This window comes from Pteropus alecto, unplaced genomic scaffold (assembly GCF_000325575.1).
Source record: "Pteropus alecto unplaced genomic scaffold, ASM32557v1 scaffold97, whole genome shotgun sequence".
Lineage (NCBI taxonomy): Eukaryota > Metazoa > Chordata > Mammalia > Chiroptera > Pteropodidae > Pteropus > Pteropus alecto.
In genome coordinates, this window is record NW_006439713.1 from 5,099,285 (window position 1) to 5,110,319 (window position 11,035).

General features: G+C 45.5%; 1 protein-coding gene and 1 pseudogene across 1 annotated transcript in view; both read right to left on the reverse strand.

The window, feature by feature from the left end:
• LOC102890983 (carbonyl reductase [NADPH] 3) overlaps window positions 1-4,390 on the reverse strand; it is a 5,683-nt gene extending 1,293 nt beyond the window's left edge. Inside the window, exons 1-2 of the mRNA XM_006916753.3 lie at window positions 3,983-4,390; window positions 2,486-2,593 (exon numbers count right to left, since the gene is read on the reverse strand). Coding sequence (XP_006916815.1) covers window positions 2,486-2,593; window positions 3,983-4,271 — 397 coding nt within the window. The 5' untranslated portion in view covers window positions 4,272-4,390. The remainder of the gene's footprint in view (window positions 1-2,485; window positions 2,594-3,982) is intronic.
• A 3,913-nt stretch (window positions 4,391-8,303) lies between these two features.
• LOC112483821 lies at window positions 8,304-8,419 on the reverse strand (annotated as a pseudogene).
• Window positions 8,420-11,035: the final 2,616 nt, after the last annotated feature.

Here is an 11,035-nt window from a genome sequence, read left to right on the forward strand (position 1 = left end):
GATAATACATATGTCCTTCCCAATTTTAACTTTTATTTGAAACCTACAGAGAAGTTGCAAGAATAGGTCAATAAGCATTCCTATACCTTTCACCTAAGTGCACCGATTCTTAACATTTTGCCACATTTGCTTTCTCTCGGTCTCTAAGTTATAAACCTTCATCTTAAATGTGCACATGTGTGTGTGCGTGTGTGTGTGTGTGTGTAAGCATTCCCTTACCTAACCACAGTGATCATACTCAAGACATTTGTCATGGTACATACAACACTATTACCTAAAGAATAGTCCATATTCAAATGTCCCCAGTTGTTTCAAAAATCTTCCTTTATAGGTTGTGTTTGTTTTCATACAAGGTGGGATCATGGGATTGCATTTAGTCGTCATATCTCTTTAGCCTGTTCTAATCTAGAGTAGATGACCTTTTTGAAGACTGTATGCCATTATTTTGCATGGTACATACAACACTATTGGTTCGGCCTGATTTTCTCATGATTAGATCCACTTCAACATTTCGGGGGTACCACACCCACAACGTTGTGTTCTTTGTTACTTTCTAAACAGTTTTGTTCTCAATCTCTTGGTTGCTACAAGGAATTAAATGTAAAAGGGGAAGGAATATAGAAAAAAAGAAATTACAGGAGCTACCCTACACCTTCGATGGAAATAAAAGATTTCCTGAAAGGAAGAAGTGTCCTCTTTGAGGTGGTGTGACCTCACTGGTCCGGAAAGACCCCTCCAACCCCACCCCTTAGAAAGAGTGGGCAAGCAGCACCTCCTAGTGGTGAGACAGCTGATTAACCTATTTACTCAGAATCAAAGGAACAAGCTGAATTTCAAACTTTCTTTAAAGTGATATTGTAAACCTAAAAAAAGAGTGGCTTTTAAATTAGAGCAAAAGCGATTCCCTACAAATCAAGGCACAATGATGCTCAGTGTTTTGTCCTCCAAGTAAATGCGAGGTTTTTGGAAAAGTCACAAATATTCTCGATGTGTTGTGAAGAGATTCCTGCTTTGGGAAACACTGTTACAGGATGAATTGAAGACAGTGATTCAGCTGTTCTGGGTTGAACCCTGAGCCCCAACCCCCAGAGCCTTCTTTTATCTTTCAAAATGCTTGGTCAAGGGGTGAAGTCAGGAAATCCGGCTACTGCTTCCAGTTCCATTACTACCTGGCTTTGTGCACTTCTCTGGGCCTCGATTTCCTTCTCTGTAAAGTGAAGGTATAGAAATGTAAGGTTTCTTTAACACCTTGCAGCTTTCAAATTCTATGATTCTAAAATCCACAGGAAGAAGACTTCCTGGTACCCGGTAAAAAGACAACGCTACAATGAAATACTATGCAGCTGTGAAAAAGAATAAGAAAGCTTTCTGTCCTGATCTGGAAAGAGCCCCAGATAGAGTAAATGAAGAAAACAAGGTGGCAAACATATTTTATGTTCCTTTTTGCGTAAAAAAAAAAACAAAAAAAAAAAAAAAAAAAAGGAGCAAAAACTATGCATTTAGATCTGCTTAAAATCTGCGTTTATAAGTCTGTCTGTTGGCCCTGGGCACTCATCAATTGTATGAACATAGACCCAAGGTTTCCTTCAGCCAGTACCTGAAACTCTACCTTTGAGTTTTCCACTAGGAAACCAATGCAGAGAATTACCTGCGGAGGCTGGAGATAGGAACTGGGCAAGTTGGGTGGGGGGTAGCTGGAGTACAGGTGCGAATCTTACCACGCATGGTTTTAGATATTTGAGATTTTTGTACTAGAGATCATCTTTACTCAAAATGTTAAATTAAAAAAAGCACGTTGCCAATAAGAACAACAGAGCTGTTCTTCCTAAGAATCACAGTTGACTTCTTGGGAAAGAGAAGCCTCAGGAGAGCAAGGCTGCTCTCCCGCCTTCCCAGAATAGTTGTAATTTACTTAGGATTCTTTGTCGATGACGGTGTCCATTTACTGACCCCTCTCCATTGTATACCCAGCACCCAGAATATTCCCTGGGTTACAGTAGGCATGAAAAAGTAATAAAAGGTATTTGCTGAATCCTTGGGAGCGTGGGCAAGATATTTCCTAATAAAGAAAATTTTCTTTGGGGTGTTCTCAATCAGCTTTACAAAGTTTGGTACACGAGGAATGGAATACAGGGAAAGTTTAGAACAGTCACTATCTCCAGACCCGCAGGTGAGCTGGGTGTGGCCCCGCCACCTTGGGGAGCTGGAGGACTCACTGAGGTTGCAAAAGTCAAGGTGCCATTTGTGACTTGCAACACCCTATTGTTCTAGGATTGAGTTCACGACATGGGTCCCAAGAACACTGCCATATGTCACACATCTCTTTTAAAGCTAAAATGTTCGGGTGAGGAGCCAGATATAATACTATGAAAAAATAAATAATACAGTTTCTATTTTTCCCCCCTATGGAGAAATAGTATCCCTGATCTCCACGGGACAGTCCCACGGCTCACTCCTTGTTGACAGACGTACACACTGAACTCACCATGAGGTTTTATTATGGGCAGTAACTCGGTGCAAACATTTCTCGTGCCAAAAAAGTTTGTCTTCAGTGTCATCTCAGCTTGAATGTCAAAGGGTGTTGGATCATCAACTTGCAAAAAGAAAAGAAAACAAAGACAGTCAAGCATTTCCCTCTGAAATTCAGGACAATGGGATCTTTAAAAACAAGTTAACTTTACAGTTTTAAAACCACTGGGTTGGTGGTTCCCGTGTATCTGAATCACCTGCAAGACCTGTTAAAACACGGCTTTCTGGGTGGCACCCACAGATTTCGGCGTGAGATGGTCCAGGGTGGGGCTACAGCTCCTGGTCTGCTAGTCTGTGAGCCATTCTTGGAGAAATGGCTTTGATCACTGCTTCTTAAACTTAGATGGACACAGGGGACACCTGGGGATCCTATTAAAATGTAGATTCTAATTGAGCAGCTGTAGGGCGAGGCCTGAAGTTCTGTGATTCCAGGGGTGCGCGTGCTGCTGGTCCAATGCCCGCGCTCTGAGGGGCAAGGTTTCCAGCACACGGCAGTGTTCCCCCACCCGTCGTCCAGAAAGCGGGCTATTTACCCACCAATTTCTCAGCCATTGGCCCCAGGGGGTGTCTGCCATCTCCCACCCGCCTTCCCCAAAAGCCCGCAGACTGAGTTGCAGGTGCGGGCGCACCCCGATGGTGAGTACCCAAGGCTAAGGGCGTGACGATTTATTTCACAGTAGTTCATTTGACTCCGTTCTGCCTCTGGGTTTCTCTTCCCCACGACGTCGTAAGTGACGCTGGCCTGTTTATTTCTTTCTACCAGCAGCACATGGCAGCTCAATAACTTTCCTAATCGAGTAGTAGAATAAATAATCTTGATTTCCGCCCCCCACCCCAAGTAGCAGTGATGCTACTTAAAACCACACTTCTATGTTTGATAATAAACATAAGTTCCCAGGGGGAGGGAACAGGCTCGCTTCCTTTTTGCTGGAGCCTATGAAAGCTCTCCATTAAACAAAGTCTGGAGTCCACTGACGTGCGAGTGCGCGCTCGTCGTGTCTCAGCAATTCATTTCCTGTCCAGGGCAGACGCCTCCTGGCATCTCTCAATGCGCCCTTTCAAGGAAAGTGAAAGCCCAAAGTGAGCTTGGAGACCCTTCGCAGAGAAAACGTTTCTTGCATTAGACAGAAAGCTGATGAGCTTAGCAGGGCGCGGCCCCCTCCCAGGGGGCCGGTTCACTGGCGGACCGCAGCGGCTGACCCGTCCGGGAGGGCCCGCGCAGGGCGGAGGGCAGGCGGGCGGGGCGCGCTGCGCCGGTCTCCCGGGACCGCCTGGCGCTGAGCGAACAGCTGCAGTGACTCCGCGGGAACCGCCGCAGGAAGCGAGAGCCGAGGGCATCCGGAGGGGGGCGCGCTGCCCTTCGCGATCACTCAAGTGGATGCGGGGGTGGGGCGAATGCGCTCGCTGCCCCGCACCGGGGGAGCGCCCAGGGACCTCCCACTCCCGCACCTACACTTGAAGGCGATGCCGGCGTTGTTGACCAGCACGTCCAGGCCCCCGTACTCCTTGCGCAGAAAGTCGCGCAGGGCGCGGATGCTCTGCAGGTCGTCGATGTCCAGCTGGTGGAAGCGCGGGCTCAGGCCCTCGGCCTGCAGCTGCTGCACGGCTGCCTGGCCCCGCGCCGCGTCCCGCGCTGTGAGCACCACGTCCCCCGAGAACTGCCGGCACAGGTCCCGCGCGATGCCAAAGCCGATGCCCTTGTTGGCGCCGGTCACCAGCGCCACACGGCTGCAGGACGACATGGCTGCGGGGGGCGAGCAAGGCACTTGAGCGAAGAGCGGAGGGACCACGCGGGGCGCCCGCTTCAGAGAGCCGGCCACGATCAGAGAAGCCGCACAGAGTCCTGGGGTCCAGTGCTGCGACTTAAAAAACGGGCCTTGGTCCCTCCCTCCAAGGAGGGGCCTTCATCTCCCGGAGGTTTAGTAACGCCCCACTCCCGGGTCCGCCCCATCCCCAAGCCGCATCCTCTTCAGATCCTTCTCTGAGCCAAAAGCGGGGTCCGCTGGGTGGAGCGGTTCTCCCAGAACCAAACCGGACGGTGATGGATCGATCGGGTCTAGAGATTCATGGCAATTGGATTGAAGAAACTATTTTAGGAGAACCCCAAAGGAGAAAAATCAAGTGCTGAGTAATTTTCGTGAGCCCATCATTCCCTGTAGAACGAGAATGTTTGCTTTTTCCTTAAAATGCAACGGAATTTTTTAGACACGGTAACTGCTGCTGAGGACATAGATCCCCTTTCTCTCTTAAGAGAAATTCTAGGGATAATTACAGCAAAAAGGTCCTATGGGTAGATTTACAGGTGTGCGTAGGGTACCGCGGTTTGTGTGATTCCCAGTGCGCCCCCAAGTGGGAGAGAATGTTTATGAAGCTCTGACCGTGTACCAAGCCTTTTACTGGAATGTTTTTATTTGATCCTTGCGTAACTCCTAGGGATGCTAAGTGTCTGCGTTTTAGCCTTGTTCAAGGTGATACATTTATTTTTTTCTCTCCCAGTGAAATCTGTGCACCCACAAAGTTCAACTGAAAAGGAATTCCAAAAGGTGTGTCAAGGTGTGGGTGGGCGATTGGAACTCTCCCACCTAGCTTCTTTAGTATAATGTGAGTGTGGTTGATCTGAGGGTGTTCGATGGGTGATTTGTAGGTTTATGGAGAGCTTCCATCTTCCTATGACTCAGCTTTTCCCAAGCAGAACTGGCTAAGCTGCTATGCCTCTGTCACATTGACTCCACCTTCTCTGTCAACGGGTGAGTCAGGAAGGTGGGCATCTGCTGTGTGTGGTCCCCTACTGTGCCTCAACCAACATTTCTTTCCTCTCCTACATTATTTGGAACTCTATTTTAAATAAATAGAGCTATTCAGGTTTTCTGTTTCTTCTGGACTGAGCTTAATTTATATTTTTCAGAAAATTAGTACATTTCATCTAAGTCGTTGACTCTGTTGTTATGAAGTTGTTCATAATATGCCCTTATTAATCCCTTTAATATTGGTAGTGATGCCACCTCTCTCATTCCTCATATTGGTAATTGTGTTTCATATTTTTTTCTCATCCTCTGTCTCGCTAGAGGTTTATCGATTTTATTGATTTTTGTTGAGGAAGCAGCTTTTGGTTTTATTGATATTTTTCTCTTTCTGGTTATGTTATATTTCTGTTCTAATCTGTATTTCCTTTTTTAAAAAACTCACTTTGGATTTTATTTGCTCTTTTTCTAGTTTCTTATTGTGAAAGATGAGGTCATTGACTTGAGATCTTTCTTTTCTAATACAGGCATTAAGGGCTATCAATTTCTCTTTAAGTGCTAAGTTAGTGGCACTCCATGAACATCGATATGTTCTGTTTTCAATTTCGATTGGTTTAAAATACTTTCTAATTTACTTTTTCGTTATGTTCCTCGATCGTGGGTATTTAGAAGTATGTTTATTATTTTTGAACTGTTTTGGGATTTTCCAGCTGTCATTGATTTCCCAATTCCATTGTAGTCAGAGAACATACTTTGTATGACTTGAATTCTTTTTAAAGAGTTTTAAAAGGCATATTTTTACACAATGGTCATAATCTCAACGAGAAGTAAAGGTGGCGAAGGGGTGGAGGGATAATTCAAGAACAAAATATGTGGGGAGGTGAGTGCAGATGGGATGTGGGGCTCAGGTGGAGGCTTGGCCTTGGCAGCAGGCACCTCTTGTGCCAGGAGGGAAGGCAGAGTGTGTGGGTCTAGTTCCAGGCATGTTGGGTGGCTCTCCTTGAGGGCATTATTTTCTCTTGGAAAGATGGGCGATTTGAGGTCATTAGCAAGTGAGATCAGTCTGGGAGATCTGAGCCAAGAATAGCCGTGTTGCAGCGTGAGAAAGTGAATGTATGAACTAGGCATAGACTAGCAGAGTTGGGAGCCCATCTGCCATCTGTGATCTAAATGTCAAGAGAGTTCTGTCAGCCTCCTACAGTTTCTTGCCAACATCTCCAGCTGCTAGTGCAGGCTGGGGCCGGGGCGGTTGGAGGTTTGGTATTTTGCCAGGCTCACAGGTCAGAGCAAAACGTGTCAGTAAGGAAAGGATTGTAGTGTAGGGCTGTGGCCTGTCAGGATGGAAGAAAGGACACGAGGAAGTTGGAGATTTATAACAAGGCAAAAATAGGAGAGTGGATGGACTGGAGGTCCTGGAGGGCAGGGCAGGGCGGAGCACCCCTGGAAGAAGCTGGGTCCTGAGGGTCAGTACAGGATGCTTTGAGAACGAGGTCTCAGAGGCTGTGCGGATGAACCGTGTGAAGGGGACAGGTGAATCTTGTTGATGTGAAGGTCAGGGCACTGGGGAGCCCAGATACTGGATGGGCACGTGGCTACTGACCTCATCAGAGCTGAGGACAGGCTCTGGAGGGCAGGAGATACTGAGCCATGTGCTGGCCTCGAGGTGTGTGCCCCCTGCAGTTACTCTCCTGAAATTCGTGATTGTTTAACCACCTTCATTTTGCACTGCACCCCACAAATTATGCAATAGGTTCTCACACCCATTATTGAAGGAATATGTAGGCGAGTTTGGGGAAAGTCTGTCACTGACAGCAACAGTCCTCCCCAGCCCAAGTTTTTCATGGTATAATCCCCAGGGATATTAAAAGAAAGTACTGATCCCTGGCTCCATCTGCAGATATCGTGACTGAACGTGTCTGGAGTGTGACTTGAGCACTGGGAGTTTTAAAAGCTCTCCTGATAATTCCTGTGCAGCAAAGGTTGAAAGTCGTTGGGTTATAGTAATAAGGAGGGTTAATTGGTTAAAAGCAACGCAATCTTCAAAAGAGTCGGGGTTGTTAAAAGAGAAAAGAAGAGAAAGGGTTTGGAAATGACAGAGGTTACTGTGGTAGAATAATGTCCGTGTCCTCATCCCCAGAACCTGTGAATGTTACTTTACCTGGCAAAAGAGACTCTGCAGATGTGATTAAATTGAGGATGATAAGATGGGAAGATCGACCTGCATAATCTTGGTGGGCCCAGGGTAATCACACGTTTTCTGATTAGAGGGAAGCAGGAAGTTCAGAGTCAGAGTAGGAGGCGTAAGACAAAAGCAGAGGACAGAGAGGGTTTTGAAGATGCTGCGCTGCCCAGTTTGAAGATGGAAGGGGAACCAGGAAGGCCGGCAGGCTCTAGGAGCTGGAAAAAGCTCCTGTGTGGTCTCTGGGTTCTTCCCCAGTGCCTCCAGAAGGAATGCAGCTCCGCTGATGTCTTTCTTGACTTGGGGACTTCTGACTTTTAGATCTACATAAGATAATAAATTTGTGATGTCTTAAGATACTAAATTCGTGGCAATAAATTTGAATGTGCAGGTTCCCAGCTGAAGTCAAAAAGTGACATTTTGCCTTCTTGTTTCTTCTCTTATATCGTAAACAAGCATCCTTTTTGCGGTTTATTTAGTGTTTTTTGTTGTTGTTGCTGTTGTTGCATTTTTCCGCTTTTTGTTGGTAATTTTGCTGTTTGAAATGGCCCAAGCATAGTGGCGAAATGCTGTCTAGTTTTCTTAAGCCTAAGAAGGCTGCCATGTGCCTTGTGGAGAAAATATGTGTGTTAGATAAGCTTCTTTTGGGCATGAGTTTGTAGGGGAGGAAAAATAATGTTCCCTCTACCCTTCGGAGACCCCTGAAATAAAAGACAGATCAATAAGAGAAAATGGAAGTTTATTAACATGTCTACCTCACATACACATGAGAGATGCCAAGGGAGAATGAATAACTCTGAGGTGCCTTAGAATTCAAGGTCAAATACCATCTTTTTATTTTTATTTTTTATTTATGCCTACAGCACCTGGTTTTCCTAGGTGGTCTCCCATTCAAGTACTAACCAGGCCTGACCCTGCTTAGCTTCTGAGATCAGGCATCAGGCTTGTTCAGCGTGGCATGGCTGTAGACCATGACCGTGGCTCCACTGGGGTGCCAACCCAGGACCTTCTGTGTGTGTAGCAGATGTGCTAACTGCTACACTATGGAACCACGTCCGAGATTAAATACCATCTTAACAGGAGAAGAAGAGCGGGGATGAAGGCAATTTAGGGGGAGTAAATAAGTTTTAGGAAAGGGTCCTTAGAAGAATATGTGGGAGGTATCACAGTTGTGACAAAGTTTGTGTCTGTGTGGCCTCCTCTCCTGTGATAAGATCCAATGTCCCCCCGCTTGATGACACTCCTGGAGGAAGGGATTTATGACAATTGAGTTCCTTTTTGAGAATCTGTCTTTAGACAGATGGGGGGCATCCAGGGTAAGCCTCTCCCTGCAGTTGCTATTTTCCAAGTGCCTTCGGCTCTGAATCATCAATACACCAAAGCAGCCTATTTGGGGGTGGCACGTCTTGAACTCCTACAGTCGTATTTTGGGGTGGCACCCTCTGTCAAGGAGAGGTAGTCAAGGGAGTTGACCAGCCTTAGGGCTCAGGAGCTGAAACGGAGATAAAGATGTTATCTTTAGCCTCACAGGGGCTCAGCCCTGGAGACCATTAGTCACAATGGGGCTATTGTCTTCTGCTGCCTCATGGGTCAAGATGAGAGACTAAGACCAGATCAGTGAAGTTTGCTGAGAGAAAGGAAAAAACTGATTGTTTTCAAACTATATTTTAAATCAAATCATAATTATGAGGACCTTCACTTTCAGAACGTTGGTAAAAAAAAAAACTTACATAATGCAAATGGCATTTCAGTTGAAAATGTTCTGACCAGAGGCTGGCAGGAATCTAACCCCAAGAAGTAGCAGTTCGGTATTCACTAAGTCGGTGTTTGCACTGACTTGATAGAACAGAACTACCGTGAATGACAAGAACCAACTCTATTTCAAGCACACAGTCTGTTATTAAAAATAGAAAAAAAGAGAAAAAAACCCTGTTTCTCACTTAACACATTGAAAAGACAGTAGAAGTTTTATACAAATTCTTCTCCAATGCTTTATATTTATCTTCCAATTATGTAATAGAAAGTATAGTAACCTTTTTTGTCAAGGCAGTGTACATGGCCTCAGTGCCTCCAATTCACTTCAGTGAGCTGCACGATTAACGTGTCTGTGTGCGCTATCTGATGAGAAAAATTGGGAAGGACTATATTAGACTTCTTTATAACTCATTTATACGAGACAGTCTAATGATCACCCTTATCGAAATGGTTACACACCCTTATGATGGGATGCTGAGTAGCCACTAAAATGATCTAAATGTAGTGAAAGGGAAGAGGCTTTGAAAAAATTTAAATGAGCAAAGCCTAATACTGTATAGTACATATGTTAGTTTTCTATTGCTGCTGCAGCAAATTATCACAAATATAGTGGCTTAACACAACGCACATTTATTATCTTATAGTTCTGTACGTAGAAGCCTGATGCAGGTCTCGCTTGGGCCAAAATCAAGGTGTAAGCTGAGGCTGCATTCCTTTTTGGAGGTTCTAGGGAGAATCGTGAGTTGTTTGGCTTGTTTGTTTTTCTTTTTTCCCTTTCTAGTTTCTAGGGGCCACCTGCATTCCTTGGCTTCCTCCATCTTCAAAGCCAGCAATGTTGCATCTCTGACCTTCTCCGATAGACACATTTCCGGACTGCAGCTCAGAAAGGTTCTGAACTTTAAAGGATTAGTAGGATGATATTCAGTCCCCGAAGATAGTCCAGGATAATCTCCTCATCTCAAAATCCTTTACTTTAATGACATCTGCAAAATCCCTTTTGCCATATGAGGTAACACACAGGCTCCAGGTAATATTGGGAGGAGGCAAGAGAATTAAAATGTTAATTAAGCCACAGTCAGAGACTACACTATGCTGACCAGCCCTGCAGCCTGCCCAGGGGGACACCTGCAGAACAAAGGGAGATTTCTGCGGGGGACTGGGGAACCGGGGGTGGGGAGGTTAGGGGGGCTGCTAACAACCCATTTCCCACACTGTAAAGGGAAAACAGGAACAACAGAGTCTCTCAGTGGCACCCTACACAAAATAAAATCATTCATTCCCTGTGGTTAAAACAATGGGGGAACCTATGGATTAAAGGCTGGGAGCTGCTAGTGGGCCTTTCACACTACATATTCTTACTTTTTCATGCTACATGCTCTTCCCCTTCTTCAGTGTATGTCCATATCAAAGGAAATGGGATAACAAAATCTCTAAACTGTAACTCACAGGAACTAATGAATGACATATAAACTGAAATCCCTGAACACTCAGGGTCCCTCTCACTCTGCCTCCGAGAGGAGATCACGCTCTGTCTGTGGAGTGTTATCCCTTTTCTAATAAACTTTCCTTTTGACTAACTTTGGTGTGTGTGTTGAATTCTTTCTACACTCTCTGCCAAAGGACCCTCTTCTCTTGGTGCAGGGCTTGGTCTCTCCCCACTTGGAGAAATTTGCCCTGTCCTGTGTCACAGAGATTAGGGCCTGGATCTCTTAGGGAGTGGCATTATTCTGCCTATTATTATCTTGCTACCTTTTGTATAAAACTGTTTAAACAGACTGTCTCTGGACTGTGCATAAGAAACTGATAACAACACCTACTTCTGGGTAGCTGG